The sequence below is a fragment of the Trichoderma evansii genome (genome assembly GCF_050947405.1).
Source record: "Trichoderma evansii strain SZMC 28006 chromosome Unknown GGI43scaffold_5, whole genome shotgun sequence".
Classification (NCBI taxonomy): Eukaryota; Fungi; Ascomycota; class Sordariomycetes; order Hypocreales; family Hypocreaceae; genus Trichoderma; species Trichoderma evansii.
In genome coordinates, this window is record NW_028145201.1 from 116,566 (window position 1) to 136,574 (window position 20,009).

Here is a 20,009-nt window from a genome sequence, read left to right on the forward strand (position 1 = left end):
CTAGTTCTTCTCTCATTAAACGTCGGAGGTACTTATCCGCAGAAGTTCTCTCTGTGGGGTGAATGCGCTAAACTAAACAGCAGACCAGAACTTGGGCCGCTGCTTGACCAGCAGCGTGAACATTGTGGGATTGAGCGCTGGGATATGACGAATATCTGGGGTTATGACAACGGCTTTGTCAGACCTCTATATTTGCTATAGAGTTCAAACATTATGAATACAGTGAACTTCCCAGTGCTGAACGAGTTATGATCAACGATCACAGTATTCTAAATAAAGATATTATAGACACCATTTAATGCAGGATGGCTGCAATTCTGAATTTCTTCCCTTGGTTGGCCGCCATTGGTCTACTGGGTAGCCTATATTACGTGTGGTACCGCATCTTCTCGTACCAGGGCATTCCAAAGAGTTTGGCCTTTGCTAACTCTGATGGATCTCTTTTTTCTCGAGCTCGATCTTCCTTGGGGTCAGTTTTTGAGGTCAACACTCTCCTATGGGCTGGTTACCGAGATGTAAGAACAGCCATGTTGTTACTTTATGGAATCTCTCGTACAATAACTAATAGCTTCAACAGCACTCAAAAAAGGGACGGTCTTATATACTTCCTGATATTTTCACAGGACATCATGTTATTTTGCCGTCAGAGCATCTCCAATGGTTACTCAAGCAGCCTGAAAGCGTGCTCAGCCAGCGTGAGAGCAATAACGAGTTTCTCGCTGCAAAGCATACATTTTTGAATTGTGTTGCCGCTGACGACAACGAGTGGACATTTGTTGTCAATCTTATCAAGACTATTACCAGTCAGTTAAATAAACAGACTAATGACGCCATTGATGAGATCCATGCAGCATTAGACGATCTATGGGGTAACGATACAAGAAGCTGGAGGCAGGTTGATCTCTTTGACGTCTCTTTAGAGCTGGTAAGTCGTGTGGTCAGCCGGATATTTGTTGGGCTGCCGCTCTGTCGAGACTCGACATATCTCGCCAGCTCAACCAAGTTTGCCAAATTTATCTTGATCGAAGCGCTTCTCGCACAATTAACGCCCAAGCCTTTGCGGCCTCTCCTAGCTCCGTTTCTGTCGCAATACGATTGGGTCCAGTTCAGGAGTATGGACCGTTGCGTCAACCCTGTCATTCGAGAGCGTACAGAAAGATTTGGCAAGATGGCGGAAGAGAAGTCAGATGCGGATCAGCCCGATGATCTCCTTTCTCGCCTCATGAAAGAGAGTTTTCGTCGCAACGATGATCCACGTCGTTCGCAAAGCCAAACTACCAAACTTTTAGCCGTACTCAACTGGGCGGCCATTCAAGTTCAGGGTATTACTCTTGAGAATACATTGATCGATATCGCTCATTCCCCACAGAGTGCCGAAATCCAACGTCAGCTACGCGAAGAAGCTCTAATTGCTGATTGTGCTGAACCATCGGTACGCTGGACTCGACTTCAAGTTGCCAAAATGGTAAAGCTTGATAGTGTTCTCACTGAAAGTCTTCGATTATGGGGATTTTCTCACGGCGTGATCAAAGTCGTAGTGGCAAAAGAAGGTGTTGATCTTCCCACAGGAGAACACATTCCATATGGAGCAAAAGTTGGTATTGGAAGCTATGGCTTGCATCATGACGAAGAAATCTACTCGGGAGAGTCACCATTTGCATTTGAACCTTTCCGGTTTTTAAATGAGAAAGTGGAAGCGCAACAATCAGGGACAAAATTTGCATCTACCAGCGGCACTTACATGGCCTTTAGCCATGGAAAATATGCTTGGTAATAATTTGAGATATTCTTTCAAACGACATTTTGCTAACTTTTGAAAAGCATTGGCCGCTTCTTTGCGAATCATATACTCAAGCTGCTCTTATCGCAGATTATACTACGCTATGAACTCAAGCCTAACGAGAGTCCTCGGCCGCAAAATCCTGTGAGTCATGTGTATCCTGGCTTGACCCATTGGTCCACCTCTTCCCTCTTTTTCTTCTTTTTTCTATTGCCCCGACTTTCCAGTAAGCTTCTTTTCCTTGCGATAATTGCTAATTTTAAGCAGTGGTTCAGCTATGTTTCCCCGCCACCCATCGGATACAAAATATCCATTAGGAGAAGAAAAGAGTAGCTCTCCAAATTTGACAGTACATTGATCCGAGGTCGTTTTTTGCACTTGGTTATTTTAAAACAACAAATAAATCACCTCTTTCTAGCAGCAATACCCCTTTGGTTTTCACATTCTAGCTAATAAAAGTCCCAAAGACAACAATGAATCCAATACGTCCTATATAAATCGAACAGAAGGATCACGACCATCATAGCAAAATGGTCGAATGGATATGTATCAGAGGGTGGGCCCTGTATTATATAGCACTAAACTAAGATAGACATTTATAATGTATAGTATTGGCCTTATAATTTTGCTGCCTCAGTTGAAGGAAGACAGAACCAGCGTATATTTATTAAAGTAGTTCCAGCGCCGTTGCTCGCAATCGTCCTAGTTACCTATGAAAAGACTTCATAGTCTCAGTGCTGCACGCTCCATACTTTGATGGACATCTTGTCAACCAAATAACTCTTTAAGGAGCCATGGGCATTTAAAAGGGTATATTAGAATAACTCGTAAAATATATGCATTAAACGCAAATACCAAATCTTTTTGCAATATTATGCCATGAAACTGACTGTTATCAGAGAATCCTCAACCTGAGATTACATGACATAAATCTTGCAATTCTTCCTCAGGAGGCTATTGCATATGCTAACCAACCAATCATAACGCCAGGGTTTTAATACGCTGTTGTATTTAACGAAATTCCATTACCACATCTTCTGCCAATCTTTACATAGACCGAAGAAAGAACGGCAAAATTTACCATATTCAACTATGAGATTAGTGTGATGCCATGAGCCCATAGCTTTATGAGCAAGTCTGGCATCAGGATCGTCCCAAGATTTCTCCCCCATTCTGCTATATTTCTCTTGCGTCGGGCTAAGATAATATTATGTCAGTAAATACTTCATTCCGCATCATATAGGCGAAAAAGAAAAAGAATTAAACGAAAAACAAGCATACCTGAACCCTGTTATCGGAAGAATCAAGACGTCGCCCACTAACTTAGTCTTTCCACCGTCTTTTAAACCTGTCAAGGCGTTCCATCTCAAATCGTCATGCTCCTCCAACCACCACATTGTGGCTTCTGTAACGGCTACAGGGCCTGTGCGCGTTACTGGATCGTAATGTAGTTGGGATAAGCTGGTGCCCGGATTTTTTAGAACCCTGTCCCTAGCTTCTGCAGCTTTGTCACGTAGACGATCCAAGAAATATTCGAGTATAGGATGGTTGGCGGCAGATGCAAATGCCCAATTTGTAAGCTGTACAGGATAAGTATACGCCATGCGCCAATGAGCATCTGTATTCGGGTCTGTATCGCACTCAATACCCCACATTGCGTTTACCGGCAGAGATTGTCCAGAGTTTTGGTGTACAAGTGCCAGTGTAGCCTCATCCAAGCCATATTTCTTTCCAGTCATTTCATCAGTCCATTCCGAGATATCAGCTGAGTGAATCCACTGAGATGGGTGTTGAAGCACTTTCGTGTCGACATCGCCGTACTAATCAATGGGTTAACACTTTGCATATAAAATAGGAAATTGCAGCTACCATAGACTTACAATGCCTCCAAACCATTTACAAACTGCAATGCGGAAAATATCAACTTTCTCTACAGGTGAAAACACCTCAACAAAATCGTTCACCAAATCGTGTTCATATTCTTCCATTAGTCTCGATACACCTTCATTATCCCAGAGAAAGTATGCCATTTCACTGGATCCCGGAGGGGGCGAGATGGCATCTACTAGCCATGTCTCTATATAGGAAAGAACCATCTCTTTTGTACCAGTTAATTTTGTAGTATCCCATTTTTGATGCATCAAGAGGGGAATATTTGAGTATGGAATGTGACGCTCGGGATGAGACTCGACGACTTTCGAGGCTAACTGAACTGCTTCGATTATGTTTCTTGGGGGCGATTTATTCGTGTCGACCCAGGTTGGGGGTATATACCATGCTAATAGAAAAGATTTGTTAGCATGGCTATAATGGATAGAGTTGCTGCATAAGAATGCCAATGGGATTATGGGCTGGGCAAAATTACCTCCTCCTAGGCCCTTTTTGAAAGTGTGAATATGTTTGTATGTATATGGAAATTTGCGACGCAGTTCCGCCTCGTCTGATATTCGAATAGGGCCAGATTTGTGAGCTGTCAATAGCCATACCGTTATGAAAAGCACAATAACAGATAAAATCAAAACCCGTAATCTCAACCTCCGCCACCGAGGTTGGACACTCATCATCAAAGCTTTAGAAAATAATGACATATCAATGCAGCTTTTCGTCCTTCGGTCTGCATTAAAGGGAAAGACAGATAGGAGAAACCAATGATGCCGCAACAAATTGCTTGTACTTGGGACAGCCCCCTTTTTAATAGCGACTACCGGTTGGTTCAGGTTCCACTTTCAGTAACCAACTGTTCGACCTTGAATCGTAAATAGACTCTTAATGACTAAAAGTGTAACTAATGAGCATTAAAGAAGCAAGATATCTAAATTGACAACTTCAAACAGTTTGAAAGTGGACCCAACCGTAATTAGAACACGTATGGAAATTGACTACGGCTTTACGATTTCATGATAGAATCGACGCTATCAGGGATATGCATGGTACGACATACAAGTGTTACATATAACTGGCCTCACGATCATTCACACATGTGCAAAGAGCTTGAAGTTTACTCATTTCCATGGCACAGCAATTGCCCTGAAGGACGCGCGTCGCACATCCCGGCCTTTAGTGGAGCTACTCTAACCGGGCTGCGGCTACTGTAACCAAGCGGATTGCGGCTACTGTACCCTGCTAAATGCGGATTGGCGCCCGGAGGTGTCCAAAAACAGAATTGAACACCTTGAATCCATACAACTCATTCAGTAAATGGTACATTTAGCATGAGAAATAAAATCAGAACAGAAGGGGGCGGGAAAAGACTCTCAAGCGCTGATATAACAAGAAGCTAGCCGAGGGAAATTTTTGCCCGGATCGGACCGAAACGAAACAGAGAGCTACTACCAGAAGACAATGGACTGGAGAAAATTGGGGACCGTAATTGTATGCTACTTTAGATGTCATAAATCTTCCAAGTACGCAGCGTAAATATAATAAATCTCACGCCATAAGCTGCAATGTTAATTCATTATGAATATTAAAGAGAAGCTCGATATAAAGGGTTGGTTATGTCACTATTTCAGCATTACCGCCTAGAGATAAAACATGTTTAAACGCTTTGAATACATGCAAGTTTTTAAGCTATGATATTAAGCTGTCTTTTAAACATATTGCTATTTTAAAATAGAAAAAGTGGAATTAAAATTGATAATAGATGTTCATGGGTGGAAAAATATAGAATTTATATATTATTCCGTAGGCGTCGTCATCATGGTCGTCATCATTGTAGCAGCCATCATCGTTGCGTTCGTCATCAGTGGGCCATACTAAGCTGAAATCATAGTTAAGATAAGAATAAGGGAGAAAAAGACTACTGTAAGCAGAGGTTTGAGAAACATAGAGTGTTAGTCATTTCCAGTATTATAGCGACAGCCAGAAACAGAGAAAAAAGGGGGAGAAGTACAAAGTCGAGACAAAAAAGGTTGTTGTCTAGAAAAGGGGGCGAAGCCCTACGGGTTATCTCAGTACAGCATGTAATCCTTAAAGACCTGGTATTAATAGATATCCATAATTGGTGCTTTGATATGGAAGCTAAATATATTTTAGTGCAATTACTAATAAGTCTAAAAATCATATTACTGTTCAGCCCTATGTCCACTTATTTCTGCATCCAATTGTTAAATGCAAGGTCTTCTTTTCAATTAGCCAAGGAGCTGCCTTCTAATTTACAACATCTAATGCTATTCTAAATTCGTAAACTTGCTTAACTTTTCGACTTTACCGACTAACGTCCTAGTTCAGTTAAATACACATACCCACAAAAACTTTTGGGATAAAAAAGCTTCGACATAATATTTATGTAATATTTCTAATTGCGGTTTATTTTTCTATATTATATACCATCTCTTGCGCTGAACTAGTACGTATATTCCAACTTGCAACGGCAAATACCTAATCCAGTTCAATATCAAGAATCTTGTGAACCCCAAGATGTAGGCCGACTACTCATTTCAAACTCAATCTTTCTGGCTTTTGCAATCTCGCTATGACGTAGCAGAGGCTGATATATACTTTTGCCATCCAGTTTTAGAGACTTGATATAACTTTTGCCCTCTGTCCCTGCCCCGGGTGCAGATATCACCAGCGTCTGTCCTCCTCCTAAGGGGCCCTTCGGTAATGTTATTTCCACCCGGTCGAAAAATGGCGTCCCCACAACATACTCGTCGCTTGCAGGATTCACTGGATAAAATCCTAGTGCTGAGAATATATACCAAGCGCTCATCTGGCCCAAGTCTTCATTCCCACTTAATCCACTTGCTGTAGCATTATAATTTGCCCAAGCAATGTTGCGTACCTGCTCTGCCGTGCTAGAAGCATATCCAATCGCAGAGTATAGGTATGGCACATGATGTGATGGTTCATTGCTTTGCATGTTATGACCTCCACCAAAGTGTGCATCGAGTTTGGACTTCATGCCCTTCTTTCCACCTTTAAAAAGTGCTGCTAAGCCTTCAACGTCGTGCATTACGTCAAATGTGTAAACCCAGTTATCCCCTTCAGTCCATCCCCAGCTGTCTAGAGCGAACGTGCCGTTAGTATTGCGCGTCTGCATAAATTCTGTCTCTGAATTCCAGAGTTTTGCATAATTTTTCGAGCGCGCCATGAGTTCGTTATAAGATTCATTATTGCCTGAGTACGCTGCTACAACAGCACAAGCATAGTCATTAAATGAGTAATCCAGCGTTCGGCTTGCAGCTTCAGACCAATGGTCATTATCCACCCATCCATGTTGTAGATAGCTCGTGAGGCCTGCACGCGCTTCGCGTGGAGTATATGGTTCTCTATCGTAGTATAGAAGCTCTGTATCGTTTTCGGGAGGGTTATACGCATCGGTTTGCACGGCCTTCCAAGCTTTTGTAATATTAAAACCTCTGAAACCTCGAATGAGCGCGTTTGCAAGTATAACGTCTGCATTCGTCGCAATCATTATATTTGTTTCAACTAGGTTGGCCCAGAGTGGCAGACGCCCAGTCCAATCGAATATGCGTAGTAATGTACGCATCATTGAGTCAACTCGCTCGGGCACAAGAAGAGCTAATAGAGAATGCTCAGCCCGGTACGTGTCCCAAATGGACCAAGATTGATAATATGAGTCTTGTTCCTTGTGGACACTATCCGTATAACCGCTATAAAACAGGCGTGTTCCCCCACTAGCGCTTGTAGTGGGCTCAGAGAAATCACTAGGATATTGTAGCGCGTGAAAGAGAGCTGTATAAAAAATATTCCGCTGGTCGTGTTCTGAGTCTGTCTTGTTCACACCTGTTATTGTAATGCGATCTAATTTCTCCAACCAAGCGGCCTTTGCATTTTCTACAGTGGTATCAAATAATGTGTTGTCAGGAATCTCTATGTCGAGATTTCTTCGGGCCTGATCAACACTAATATATGATACCCCAGTTCGCACTTCCACGCGTTGAACAGACTTTTTAAACTTAACAAAGCCGCCAACGAATTTACCATTTATTGTTTTCTCTCCTTCCATGACCTTTCCGCTCTGTGTAACACCGTAGGACTCAAAAGGTGCGGAGAATCGTGAGACAAAGAACATGTTGAATGACTTGGGGCGATCCGGCCCCAGGCTGTAGTCGTGCCTTTGAGGATTGCTGCCAGAAATTTCGCGACGAGCTTCATCAATGTCGATGTGGCCAGTCCAATTGAGCCGACTTGCTTGAATAAATAAAAACGGCTGCTGCTTGTTCTCGTTTTCGAAGTCGATCCTTAAATGGCCCACGTGCGCAGATGCGCTCATCGATACTTTGATCGAGCTCTGATTTCCGCCAGTTGAGCCAGAATTGTTAGAAGTAGCTCTTGGTGAATATCTCCCCAGCACATCGTCAATGCCATTGTCCAAGCTTCTCCTTGTGCGACCATTTGCCCCCTCTCTGACGGTATCTGGTACTGGGGCAGCTCCTCCGGGGCAAGGCGGGCATTGATCTCCAAATTGCTCGGAGGCTGCCTGCTCAGTCAAATTCCATCCAAATTCACCCGCCGATGTCGCGTCCAGCATTACTTGATAGACATATGGTGTAGTACTCTCATCGCTCTTCTTAAATGCCAGTCCTCGTTTCTGGAACAGCGGCTGAATCTCATCGCCAAGTCCTGGCATAAGTATAACATGCCCATTTTCGCCCATCCATATCGCTGGTTGATGCGTCGCCTGGAAACCGTGAATTCGATCATCCCAATTCGAATAAGGCACTTGGGAGATATAGTTTTCGCGGGTTTGCGGCGTCCAACGCGTCATCGCGAATGGAGGAGCAACCGACGGAATCATCCCGCCATTGTCGTTTGGATCACCGCCTTGAGTACCAATGAGGGGGTCAACATATTTGAGGTTCCCAGCGTTCGCGTAGTAGGAAGTAGCTTCGTTTGTCGCATCGAGGCGTGGGAAGTGTTCTAGTCCTGCCGTGGCTTCTGCAAAGGGCATCACTAATAGCACGAGCAGTGCTGAAGGAATGGATGCTGTCCGCATGACTGTGAGGGTTGAGCGAACCAAAATTACATCCAGATGGCCCTCTGAAATTCTGAAAGTCTCCAGCTGGAAATTATGAAAGGTATTGCCAATAACTAGATGTCGCGTATACGAACTACGAGCCAACCGAGTTAGCAAGGGATGCTCATAGCGCAGTCATCGTGCTCCAACAAAGTAAAGCGAGCAGAACTCCGTAGTATTAGGAGCGCCATGGTTCGGCAGCATTCTGGCATAATATAAGGTAAATTTCTATACATGTCTTACTTCTCGGTCCAATAGTCAGCGAGTCTGAGTATTCATGACAGAAGCTAGTATTTATGATCTACCAAGATTGCATCGAACCAGCACCTATTTAGGCAGCTCAAGATGTATATCGCTCCCACTTTTCGCGGGGTAATACTTATGTACAAGTGCTTTCTGCTTCATCGATGGGAGCTAAATCTCTGACTGCCGAGAAGCGAGATGCGGGGCTAGCATGGAGACCAAATGGTTCAAAGCAATGAAAGGGATGTGCTGCAGAGAGTGCAGCAGAATAAAGCATTGTACGAATCAAATAATCAGGTCATTTCTTGTAAAGAGTGGGATCAATAAAATCACAATCCCTGTCCCATCCAATTTGCATGTTATATGGCGCAATTTCGTAAGGCGCTCCGTCGCTATAGGTTATAATAGACATACCGCCTCAATCCAGTCAGGTGCAGTAATTGATTTGAATTAGCTACTAATGTTTACTTGTGCTCAAATCCAACTCGTCTAACCCATTGCTTTCATTTATCATCTACTTATCAAATAGCTGCAACATGCTAGGGTAGGTAGCTAACTTGCGCGGAGTACATAGTACCAGAATCACAGATTAATATTTAATAAACATTTCTTGAGCATCAAATCTAATTGCCTTTAATACAACTTCATATTTTCCCCTTTTTCTTCTTCCCTCTTTTCCCTTCCTCTTCTCTTTTCAATTCAATTCGGCTGCAACATGCGTAATTGAAAATATTTACTTAAGGGTAATTTACCAAATAAATCTTCACATGTAAAGATTGTAATGACGAGAATTGGGACTACATTACTTGACGACTGTTGAAAAGTATTCCGGTATTTCAATACTACATATAAGCTTTGAGAGAAGAGCATTCACAAAAAAAATACAGAATCCCCACCAATTGAACTCTTTTCACTGCCAATACCATAATTTATACAGATACACCATATTTACTATAACTTACATAATAAACTAAACGTCGTGTATTTGAAGACGTTTATACCGCGCCTCTGCTTAGAATCTCTATGAACACTAATTAATGAACATTATGAGTCTTCTTCCCTTTAGCTCTATTTTACAAGGTGAATAGTCTATTCTATGAATGTAATTTTAATTCAAATAGCGAGCTATAAGTACTAGTAAAATTTGAACAATTTTTTTAATATTGTAACGTTTATACATCTATGCTTGTGCCTAGCTTATTTCAAAATCACTTTGAGAAAATACGTAGTCATGCTTAAACTCAGCCTGTAGAACTGATGCCATTCTAGCGTTCGGCGAATTATCCCTGTATTTTGAATCATTTCTATACCTTATGGCAGAAGATCAACAAATTAGCCACTATTTAAGCCTAATACTCTACAGGAGTCTTCTTATACTCAGCTACCTATTTTACAGCTGCTGCAAAGGGAAGTTAACGTATTATAAAGCGGAGACTAAATTTATTAGCCGTTACGGATGGATGCAATGAACATGGTGCAGCAATCTCACAACAAGCTATTAAAGAAATGGAACAATATACAGCAGAAAATAAAACAACTTTATTAGCCGTCACACGAGGCTGAATTACGCAGTATGCTAGACTATATTGGCATTATACTATTAGCAGCGCATTCTGCCACCTTATACAATGGGTAATATATATTGAAGTGGGGCGAGAATTTATTAGCCGCCATTGAAGGCTATACTCCTGCTCTTTGCAAGCTGTCTAGAATTTATCCTGTGTTCCCGAATGCTACCTTGCCAGAATGGCGAATCCAACAGAGAATGAATCGATTAATATAAAATGCGAATATCTTCCAAACTTCCAAATTTTCTCTCCTTCCAGTCAACCCATAAGCAGTGCCCAATACAACCTGTGACTGTATCAACATGGCGGGACGTGTATTTGCAACTTTGGCTGCATTGGCCACATTGGCAGCCTGTGCCCCTGTCGTAGAAGAACGACAGGCTTGCAGCAGCCTTTAGTAGGACTTGATTACAATCTGGTTCAATATATATACGCTAATACAGACATAGTGGGCAATGTGGAGGCCAAACCTGGAATGGAGCGACCTGCTGCGCTTCTGGTAGCACATGTGTCTTCTCAAACCCCTACTACTCACAGTGTCTTCCTGGCACCGGGGGAAGCTCGAGTTCATCTCCACCAGCTTCCTCGGCCCATTCGACGACGACGACGGTCAGATCAAGCAGCACGACTCCTCCGCCCAGCTCCTCTACGCCCCCACCTCCTCCAGTTGGATCAGGAACCGCCACTTACCAGGGTAATCCATTTTCTGGTATAAATCTCTGGGCCAATAACTTCTATGCCGCGGAAGTAAGCAGCTCTGCGATTCCCAGTTTGACTGGGGCCATGGCCACTGCTGCAGCGGCCGTCGCAAAAGTACCCTCATTCATGTGGCTGTAAGTGCTTCAGAGATCTTAGTAGTCACACAAAATCTGACCAGTGATGCAGGGATACTCTTAGCAAGACCAGCCAGTTGAGCTCGACATTGGCAGATATCCGTACTGCAAACCAGAATGGAGGCAACTATGCTGGCGAATTCGTTGTGTACGACTTGCCTGATCGTGACTGCGCTGCTGCAGCATCTAACGGAGAATACTCTATCGCGGATAACGGAGTAGCCAACTACAAGAACTATATTGATACCATTGTCGGCATTGTGAAGACATACTCCGATATTCGGATTATTTTAGTTATCGGTAAGACTTTTCTTTTCATGGCGAGAGGTTGCAATTAGAAAATGTCGAGCTAACACTGTCATTTGTTAGAGCCTGACTCACTCGCCAATCTTGTTACTAACCTCAGCGTTCCCAAGTGTGCAAACGCTCAGGCTGCCTATTTGGAATGCATAAACTATGCTATTACGCAGCTGAATCTTCCAAATGTCGCCATGTACCTAGATGCCGGCCACGCAGGATGGCTTGGCTGGCCTGCTAATCAGCAACCAGCGGCTCAACTGTTCGCCAGCGTGTACAAGAATGCATCATCACCCCGAGCTGTTCGTGGATTAGCAACTAACGTTGCCAACTACAATGGATGGAACATCACTTCTGCTCCGTCTTACACTCAAGGAAACTCTGTTTATAACGAGCAATTGTATATTCACGCTATTTCACCTCTTCTTACACAGCAAGGCTGGAGCAATACTTTCTTCATTACCGACCAGGGCCGTTCCGGCAAGCAACCCACAGGACAGCAGCAGTGGGGTGACTGGTGCAATGTGATCGGCACTGGATTTGGCATTCGTCCTTCTGCAAACACTGGAGATTCGTTGCTTGATGCATTCACCTGGGTTAAGCCAGGCGGCGAATGTGACGGAACCAGCAATTCCTCTGCGACACGATATGATTACCACTGCGGCTTATCAGATGCTCTGCAGCCATCTCCTGAGGCAGGTTCTTGGTTCCAGGCATACTTTGTGCAGCTTCTTACCAATGCCAACCCATCGTTCTTGTAAATCAAGATTAGCTCAGGTGTTTTTATTTTCCTTAGCTACTCTTTCATCTTCTTGATGAGTTTTGAATGCCATAAACACTAGTGTTAGTGGCAATTATTCTTGGATAAATACATATATATATTTCAACTTCTCTGTATTATGTGAGACAATAACAAACAAAATTCTCTTCATGAAACTGGTTAACAGATATCTTGCTGTTTTTAAGAAGCCCTGATACAGAGGGTAAATTCGAAAATTATATCATCAAAGCTTTATAATTCATCTAACCATAAACTTGGTATTAACGCCAGAGCTCATATGAATGTCTTGCGTAAAACTTACTCGCCGGGACACCTTTGTCCACAAGTAGTTGGATCATCTCTTACATCGATGGCTATATATCCCATGACATTCGAGCAAGCAAACGTTTTGATAACACTCAAATGGATGTGCCTAACAAGACAATTAGGATCCAATGAACCATCTTTCATCAATATTCGCCCCACGATCGTCTGATAGACACTAACTCTCTCTGTACCACTAAGAGATCCTATGCCAACCATTTTGCACTTTTGGCTTGATCCTCGTTGAAAGTAAAACAGTTATAACCGTCGCCTACTACAACTGTAACTCCTGTAATCTCATTGACACAATTTTCATCACTGTAGAATGATACATTCTGTTCAGTATTGTCAAACTGGGTACCCCGATATTGAGAGCTGGCAAAGGGCGGAACTGAACTTATACAATCCCCTTGTTTAACAGCTGTAGTTCCAATTACTATTCCGCTTGCACAATCTGTGTTTGTATAGGAGTCGAATAAGACTGGATTCTGATCGAAAACGGCCGAACAGGCGGAAAGGAAATATATCTATAGAAAGATTAGACACAACGGCAGCAATTGCAGAGTGAGTTGGATCATATACAGCAGTCTTCATATTGTTTAGCTTATGAGAAATGTTGCCGTGCTTTTTGTATGGTGAAAATGTCAAGATGATTCAATAACGCTTTATCAGCAGCCGTTCGGTCCCAATGAGTTAAATATATAGAATTTCTAAAGGGATCGCCGCTAAATTGCCTTGTTTCACTAATTCTGCACATTGGTAACAGTAATTCTCAGATAGAATTGATATATACCCGTTTAACGTAGCATCATCTCAAGGATCGATATATATAGCGTCTCCGAGTTTCCATAGGGCTATAAAAAGCATTGAACTTTGACGTCGCAATGGCAGGGATAAATAGAGTGAGTTGTTTAGCGGTTTAGGCAACATCCATTTTCTTGAAAAGGAATAGTTCTTAATATGGGTATGGAAGCATGAAGAAAGCTGATTTGTGCATTTTACCACAGAAACGATTTTGCTGTCAACCATTACGTAGTGGAACCTATAAAATATATTATGAGGTTAATTGAACATCCCATTGAATGAAACAACGATTAGTAAACCACAAAAAGAGCAGATAAAAAAATAGAACAACGAAAAACAACTTATTCTCTTTGGAAAAATCTTCTATCGGTTTTTTTATCTCTTTAAACTAATTTCCTATATGAAGACCTTTAAAACTTCAACTAGAGCCAAGATTGCCATTGCTTGGCCATAGGGCATAGGCGTGATAGGAATCTTTTTGTAAAACTCCAAGTCAGATCCCATACCCGTTCCAAAAGACGTGTTTAGCAACTGCCCATCTGAGTTGACATTTCTCAGAACACCTTGTATAGCTTTGAATGCAATTTCACGATATCCTGGCTGAATATAACGCTTCCGATGCCCCTTTAACAGACCGAATGCAAAACCAGCTGTTGCACTGGATTCTACATACGACCCCTCTTCTTCCGAATGATCCAATAATGTGCGCCAAAGCCCGGTTGACGTTTGGAAAGTTTTTAATGCCTCGCATTGCGCGGCTAACGTAGACTTCAGGTGAATATAAAATGGATCATCAGTAGATAGATCTAATAATTCAAGGAATTCCGGTATAACAATAGTGAGCCAGCTATTGCCACGCGCCCACCTTGCTGATGCAAAGTTATGGCCACCGTCGTTGAAAGTCCATCCATGGAAAAAGAGGCCTGTCTTAGTATCAAACAGATACTGAAGATGGAGTAAAAACTGATACTTCGCTTCTTTCACATAGTGGGGTCGACCCAATACCACTCCAATCTTGGCCAAAGGCAATACGGTCATCATAAGTGTATCGTCCCATAACTGTTGGTCGTTTTCTTCCAAATATGTAATGTGTTGCATGCCTCCAAATTTGGTGCGCTTCAAGTCATGGTATGCCCATTCCCCCCAGCTGTCTAACCAGGGGAAATAAGTGGTGTTCCCTGACTTCTCATAAACATAAGCTAAAGTGAGGAAGGCTGCCATAGTGTTGATATTCTTAGTCGTGCCACCTGAAGCAAATCGATTCTGGAACCAGTCTTCGATTATCTGTAGATACTTCGCGTCACCTGTAATCTGATAGTAATGCCATATTCCATAGAGCCCAACGCCATGCGTCCACTCCCAATCGTTCCATCCTTTTGTGTCTATAACTCGGCCATCTGCAAGAGTCATGAGAAACTCTCCAGTCTCATCTTTAATATTAACAAGTCCATGGATTAGAAGCTGTATTGTTGAATGTATCTGTTTTGCATCAAATCCAAGTGCTTCGGAAGACATAGTTTGATATGCCTAAAGAGTGAGCATGCAGATAAAAGAAAGAAAGAAAGAAAGAAAGAGATATTTTCAAATACGGTGTAGTGTGAAATAGAAAAGTTGAAAGCGTATGGTTGGGCTGCTACGAACCGACGACCGTTGGACATCGAAGGTTTATGTCTAGGATACTATAGAATTAGCGCGTATAGCTGCAGTACGCCACCTCGGATGAGATTACCCGTGGTTAAGACATAAGCTTCTGGGGATAAAGTAACAACCATCGGCTCGGCTCATTTTACAGCGAGCAATGGGTACAAGTAGAATGCTATTACGGGTATTAGACTCGGTGGCTGGAAATTGCCCCGCAGCGCTACAAGCATAACGGTTTACTTTATATTAAACTAGTCCCATAGATAGTAACAGTACGCCCATTGGTGGATTATATAGAAACTCACCTACATTGCCAATAAGCTAGTACAGGGCGTTCTTCGGCGCAAATTGAAGCGAGATTCCTTGAATGCAGCTTCATCCGCTCAATACTAGACCTAGTTTCGAGAGCCGTAGTTCAGGCAAGTCGCTGGTTGTATTGCGACCCCAACGTTGATCACATGCTGAGGGGAAATCCTTGGCGTTGTTCAGTGTACTAGGATGGAATTGAATAAAGCATCGTGTCAACCTGGCTTTTCGGGAGCACAATGAGTGAGTAGCGAGAATCGATCTCTCATTTCAACATGGCGCCACTAAAATCGACTCCAAGTGTCGATGAAATTGAAAACAATGTCAACGCAACACTGTCAAATACGATTGAGAAAGACCATACTCATTACGAGCAAGTCGATGAAGAGCTTGTTAAGTATATTGCAGATGCTAGAATCGCCATTAGCGAAGAAAAGAATGTCGAGCTACGTCGGAAAATCGACCGACGTATTCTGGTAGTTATGATATTGACATATTTTTTGCAAGCCATTGATAAGGGTACAATGTCTTTTGCTTCAATTATGGGTATTAAGAATGACACGCATCTAAGTGGGCAAGATGTAAGTTGAGTCAGGCCACCTGTATAATAATAACTTTACTAAGTTGCCTGGACTATAGTATAACTGGTTGACGACTTGCGTCTTTATAACGATCCTCGTTGTCGAATACCCCCAAAACTATATACTTTCCAGAGTTCCGATTGCCAAGTATCTTGGTTTTAACATTGTTGCGTGGGGTTCCGTTTTAGCCTGCACTGCAGCCTGTACGAATTTTAAAGGACTCGTTGTAGTACGCACCTTACTTGGCCTTTTTGAATCAGTCTGTCAACCATCATTTGTTATCTTATCTTCAATGTGGTACAGGCGGGAGGAGCAAGCTGCCCGTGTTACTTACTGGTTCGTCCACAACCTCGCATAATAGATGTGAAATACTGACGTACTGACATCTTTGAACTCAGGTATATGATGAATGGAGCACAACAAATCGTTGGTGGCCTTCTAGCTTACTGTTTTAGCCTTATCAAGAGTGGGCCTTTACAGTCGTGGAAGTGGCTATTCCTCATCTATGGGGCGATCTCGATTGTTTTCGGGCTTTTTGTTGCATGGTGGATGCCTGATTCGCCCATGCGGGCAAAGTGTTTTAGCGAAGATGATAAGACTCTGATGATTGAGAGAGTTCGAGACAACCAGACGGGCATCCAAAATCGAAAATGGAAGAAATACCAGTTCATTGAAGGTTTGAAAGACCCTCAGATCTGGGGTTATTGCTTGATTCAGTTCTGCACTACTCTACCTACATCTGGCCTTGGCGCTTTCCAAGGTATCATTATTCAGAGCATGGGATTCACAGTCCTACAGACCCAATTGCTAGCCATGGTACTTGGATTTTATATCATCATCGTACTCCTCGGCTCAACTTATTTGGTCAGATTGACCAACCAGAATCTGTATATAATGGGCGCATTTGTAATCCCGTACGTTTCCAAAAGCACGCTATAATGATGGATTGGAGATAAAGCACTAACTTATGTCTGATATAGATCTTTCATCGGCACAATTTGCCTCATGACAGTCCCTCTGGATACGAGAAGCCAAAAAATTGGACTTGTGGTCTGTTATAATATTACCATGTCTTTCTGGGCCGCTCAAACTCTGGCACTATCTCTGCTATCGCGAAATATTGCTGGACAGACGAAAAAGACCGTTGCTGTCGCTCTGAACTTTATTTTCTGGGCTACGGGCAATGCAATTGGTAAGTAGCATATAAGAGCGCGTGCTCCAGCTTAACATTGGCGCTAATCCACAAAAAAAAAAAGGCCCTCAGGTGTTTCTTTGGTGGAATGCCCCTCGATATTTCATCGCATTTGCCACCCATCTTGGATGCTATACCTTGCTTGTAATCGTAATAATCTCCTTGCGCTTTTATCTAGCTTGGGAGAACAAGAAACGAGACGATCTGGCTGCAGCTGGAGTTCAGCAGGCTCGAGATGAACGGATGTTGCATGCATGGGAAGATTTGACGGATAAAGAGAATGTCAACTTTCGCTATGTCTTTTAATGATCAACAACGAACGATTTCCTCAACGTCATCTGGCGCACAATATTTTATGTTCTTATTCTCACGGCATTGCTAGTCGTTACCCGCACTATGCACCATCGCAGGCCACAGTATAAAACTGGAATAAAATGTTAAAACAATTATTGCTATATCATTTCGAAACAATGTCAAAGTCGCTCTGTGCTATTTACTAACATATGTGGAGAAGAAAATAATAAAATGCTTAGTATCAATTGTGGTAGTTGTATTGATTTTTTTATTGTTTTTAAAAGATGTTGAAAGATGTTGAAGAAGATGATGATAAACGCAACTCGATTCTATAAACTTATTCTATGGAGACTTTTAGAGACCCGCTATGTACCATCCAATGTTCACTTATTCAACTCAGCATCCTCACCCTGCCAGCCCTCTGTTGTGTTCTTCTTCATTTGAACAAATAGAAGGTCGATAATAAGACCACCAACAGCAAAACTAATGCCCAAGTACACTGCAGCACGGTATCCTTTTAGCAAGTTCGTGCAATCCGGATTGCTGTATCTTTCGACCGTCCCAGCGAATCCCAGACCAGTTCTCATTCCATAGGTAAAAAGCATACTAATAAGTGAACCTGCGGCGCCTTGGTATCTTCTCGCTACACCGCTACTTGCAATTATTTGGCCTGCTGCAAATACCATGTCTCCAGTAAAGGCGACAAGAATCATTGCAGGAAGAAACATGGCCCAGTAGGTCTGGTGCACTGGTGTTGTTGCGAGAAGGTCATTTGTCGCTGCGGCACCTACGCACCCAACCGCGACAAGGATCTGCGCGGGCATTCTAGGTACAGCCCACGCTGCCAGAAATGCTGCACCAACGCCAAAGATAGCCATTGGTATCCACGCACAGCCTAGAAGAACGGCAGAGAAGTTGCGGATGTTAAGAAGGAAAACTGCTGCGTACCAGAGGTAAATTCCAAGGCTCATAAAGATAAGGAATAAAACCGCAGTAATGGCACTGAGATGATGGTGCCTTCCAGAGATCCACTGGTAGTATGGGAACCTTGGCATATTTGGCTTCCCAAAGTATAAATGGTGCAAAATGAAGTATGGCGATGATGAGTAGAATATGCTCGTAGGGTTCATCCCAGCCGACTACAGGTGCTTGACTGTGAATTTGGTTAGTAAGTTCAGCATGTATAGTATGGGTATACGGTTGACATACTTCCAGACGATGTTGAATAAGATGAGTCCACCAAGTGCCAGATAAGACCCAACCCAATCGATAGAACCTGTAGGATCTAAAGGCAGATCCTGTTCTATGACGATAATAGCAATTCCATATACGATGAGCCCCAGTGTTGCACTATGCAGTTGTTAGCAATTGTAATGCACTCTCTCGATGTCACGGGCTTACAGAAAGAAGAAAAGCCAAGTCCAATGAAGCCACTGTATGAAAATACCAACAATAAAGCAACCTCCTGTCCCGCCCACTGGGCCCATGGAGGCAAACAAAGCAAGAGATAGATTCCTTCGTTTACCAGGAGGGAAAGTAATAGTTAAGAGTGCGACAGCATTCGGTACAATTAGTCCTCCGCCGATTCCGGCCAGAGCTCTCATGATGCTAACACTAATTATAGTACCTCCGTAGGCAGCTGTAGCCATATTCCAGAAAACCCACCATGTACACTCAATTGTTAGGAGATTTTTATGTCCAAAAACCGCACCAAGTCTGCCACTAACGAGAACGCAAGTACCCTGAGTAAGAGGATAAGAAGAAGCAATCCAAGCCGCTTGTGCCGGCGTTACGCCGAGAACATTGCCAATGATGCTTGCGCTGACGATGCCACTGCCAAAATCCATCATTTAGACGAGTTGCGTAAGCACAATAACAGTAGTAAACGCAATGGCACGCTTTTTAGAGAGAGTCGGCACATGAGAAACAGCTCGTTCTAGGACAGGATCAGTTGTTTCTGCATCAGCTTGAGCAATTACTGAGATGCTAGTAGACATTCTTTGGTCTTCCTCGCTCTCATTATAAGCCAGCTTGGTCACTCCTAGACCTCCCGACGAACTGTGAAGACTCCTTTCATCGGCGTTTTTGACCTCTAGCCGCGTTAAAGACGAAATTTGCGTGCAAATCCGACTTTCCGGATCCCCCTCTACCATGATGAAAATGTGTAGTTGTATCAGGCTGGAAGCAAATAGAAAGGTTAGTATAGAATGAAATCGAAGTGCGAGAATACTAATTGTTGAATAGGCTATAGAACGAGGTTTTATAAAGATCTATTATTATATTTACTATGACCCTGAATTTGTCACGTATCGCAATAAGTTGCCGCAATGCAGATAAAAGTCAAAACGATTGACTACTGCATCCTAGATTTGCTAAGAGCTAGAATCCAGCCGCAGGAGCATGA

General features: G+C 42.9%; 7 protein-coding genes across 7 annotated transcripts; 3 read left to right on the forward strand and 4 right to left on the reverse strand.

The window, feature by feature from the left end:
• The first annotated feature begins 21 nt into the window (after positions 1-21).
• Positions 22-2,403, forward strand: GGI43DRAFT_399101 (cytochrome P450). Its single transcript, XM_083205300.1, has 4 exons — positions 22-515; positions 578-1,770; positions 1,822-1,924; positions 2,048-2,403. Exons 1-4 carry the CDS (start codon positions 306-308, stop codon positions 2,111-2,113), a joined length of 1,572 nt encoding a protein of 523 aa, XP_083062426.1. The 5' UTR covers positions 22-305; the 3' UTR covers positions 2,114-2,403.
• A 259-nt stretch (positions 2,404-2,662) lies between these two features.
• Positions 2,663-4,622, reverse strand: GGI43DRAFT_399102 (glycosyltransferase family 32 protein). Its single transcript, XM_083205301.1, has 4 exons — positions 4,146-4,622; positions 3,661-4,058; positions 3,062-3,600; positions 2,663-2,977 (listed from the first exon to the last, which is right to left on the reverse strand). Exons 1-4 carry the CDS (start codon positions 4,366-4,368, stop codon positions 2,806-2,808), a joined length of 1,332 nt encoding a protein of 443 aa, XP_083062427.1. The 5' UTR covers positions 4,369-4,622; the 3' UTR covers positions 2,663-2,805.
• A 1,428-nt stretch (positions 4,623-6,050) lies between these two features.
• On the reverse strand, positions 6,051-9,034 carry GGI43DRAFT_399103 (GH92 family glycosyl hydrolase). The gene has a single exon (XM_083205302.1). The coding sequence runs from the start codon at positions 8,739-8,741 to the stop codon at positions 6,177-6,179; it is 2,565 nt and encodes an 854-aa protein (XP_083062428.1). The 5' UTR covers positions 8,742-9,034; the 3' UTR covers positions 6,051-6,176.
• A 1,691-nt stretch (positions 9,035-10,725) lies between these two features.
• Positions 10,726-12,742, forward strand: GGI43DRAFT_399107 (1, 4-beta cellobiohydrolase). The gene is made up of 4 exons (XM_083205303.1): positions 10,726-10,970; positions 11,023-11,406; positions 11,459-11,706; positions 11,776-12,742. The coding sequence occupies exons 1-4, from the start codon at positions 10,876-10,878 to the stop codon at positions 12,462-12,464; spliced, it is 1,416 nt and encodes a 471-aa protein (XP_083062429.1). The 5' UTR covers positions 10,726-10,875; the 3' UTR covers positions 12,465-12,742.
• A 1,179-nt stretch (positions 12,743-13,921) lies between these two features.
• On the reverse strand, positions 13,922-15,640 carry GGI43DRAFT_399108 (Six-hairpin glycosidase-like protein). The gene has a single exon (XM_083205304.1). It carries the CDS (start codon positions 15,104-15,106, stop codon positions 13,988-13,990), a length of 1,119 nt encoding a protein of 372 aa, XP_083062430.1. The 5' UTR covers positions 15,107-15,640; the 3' UTR covers positions 13,922-13,987.
• A 9-nt stretch (positions 15,641-15,649) lies between these two features.
• On the forward strand, positions 15,650-17,969 carry GGI43DRAFT_399109 (major facilitator superfamily domain-containing protein). Its single transcript, XM_083205305.1, has 5 exons — positions 15,650-16,119; positions 16,178-16,455; positions 16,518-17,033; positions 17,100-17,311; positions 17,376-17,969. The coding sequence occupies exons 1-5, from the start codon at positions 15,814-15,816 to the stop codon at positions 17,615-17,617; spliced, it is 1,554 nt and encodes a 517-aa protein (XP_083062431.1). The 5' UTR covers positions 15,650-15,813; the 3' UTR covers positions 17,618-17,969.
• A 19-nt stretch (positions 17,970-17,988) lies between these two features.
• Positions 17,989-19,602, reverse strand: GGI43DRAFT_421416 (MFS general substrate transporter; the record flags this gene model as incomplete). Its single annotated transcript, XM_083207949.1, has 5 exons — positions 17,989-18,545; positions 18,595-18,758; positions 18,815-18,955; positions 19,007-19,438; positions 19,493-19,602. The coding sequence occupies 5 exons, from the start codon at positions 19,600-19,602 to the stop codon at positions 17,989-17,991; spliced, it is 1,404 nt and encodes a 467-aa protein (XP_083062432.1).
• Positions 19,603-20,009: the final 407 nt, after the last annotated feature.

Bases quoted from the DNA above. Each gene is read 5' to 3' on its own strand.
- GGI43DRAFT_399101 (XM_083205300.1), top strand. From the start codon at position 306: ATGGCTGCAATTCTGAATTTCTTCCCTTGGTTGGCCGCCATTGGTCTA. The intron at 516-577 runs GTAAGAACAGCC...TAGCTTCAACAG, and splicing joins TATGGGCTGGTTACCGAGAT to CACTCAAAAAAGGGACGGTC. The intron at 1,925-2,047 runs GTGAGTCATGTG...AATTTTAAGCAG, and splicing joins GTCCTCGGCCGCAAAATCCT to TGGTTCAGCTATGTTTCCCC.
- GGI43DRAFT_399102 (XM_083205301.1), bottom strand. From the start codon at position 4,368: ATGTCATTATTTTCTAAAGCTTTGATGATGAGTGTCCAACCTCGGTGG. The intron at 3,601-3,660 runs GTAAGTCTATGG...CCCATTGATTAG, and splicing joins GTAAATGGTTTGGAGGCATT to TACGGCGATGTCGACACGAA. The intron at 2,978-3,061 runs GTATGCTTGTTT...ATATTATCTTAG, and splicing joins CTTCCGATAACAGGGTTCAG to CCCGACGCAAGAGAAATATA.
- GGI43DRAFT_399103 (XM_083205302.1), bottom strand. From the start codon at position 8,741: ATGCGGACAGCATCCATTCCTTCAGCACTGCTCGTGCTATTAGTGATG.
- GGI43DRAFT_399107 (XM_083205303.1), top strand. From the start codon at position 10,876: ATGGCGGGACGTGTATTTGCAACTTTGGCTGCATTGGCCACATTGGCA. The intron at 10,971-11,022 runs GTAGGACTTGAT...ATACAGACATAG, and splicing joins CAGGCTTGCAGCAGCCTTTA to TGGGCAATGTGGAGGCCAAA. The intron at 11,707-11,775 runs GTAAGACTTTTC...GTCATTTGTTAG, and splicing joins TCGGATTATTTTAGTTATCG to AGCCTGACTCACTCGCCAAT.
- GGI43DRAFT_399108 (XM_083205304.1), bottom strand. From the start codon at position 15,106: ATGTCTTCCGAAGCACTTGGATTTGATGCAAAACAGATACATTCAACA.
- GGI43DRAFT_399109 (XM_083205305.1), top strand. From the start codon at position 15,814: ATGGCGCCACTAAAATCGACTCCAAGTGTCGATGAAATTGAAAACAAT. The intron at 17,034-17,099 runs GTACGTTTCCAA...TGTCTGATATAG, and splicing joins ATGGGCGCATTTGTAATCCC to ATCTTTCATCGGCACAATTT. The intron at 17,312-17,375 runs GTAAGTAGCATA...AAAAAAAAAAAG, and splicing joins GGCTACGGGCAATGCAATTG to GCCCTCAGGTGTTTCTTTGG.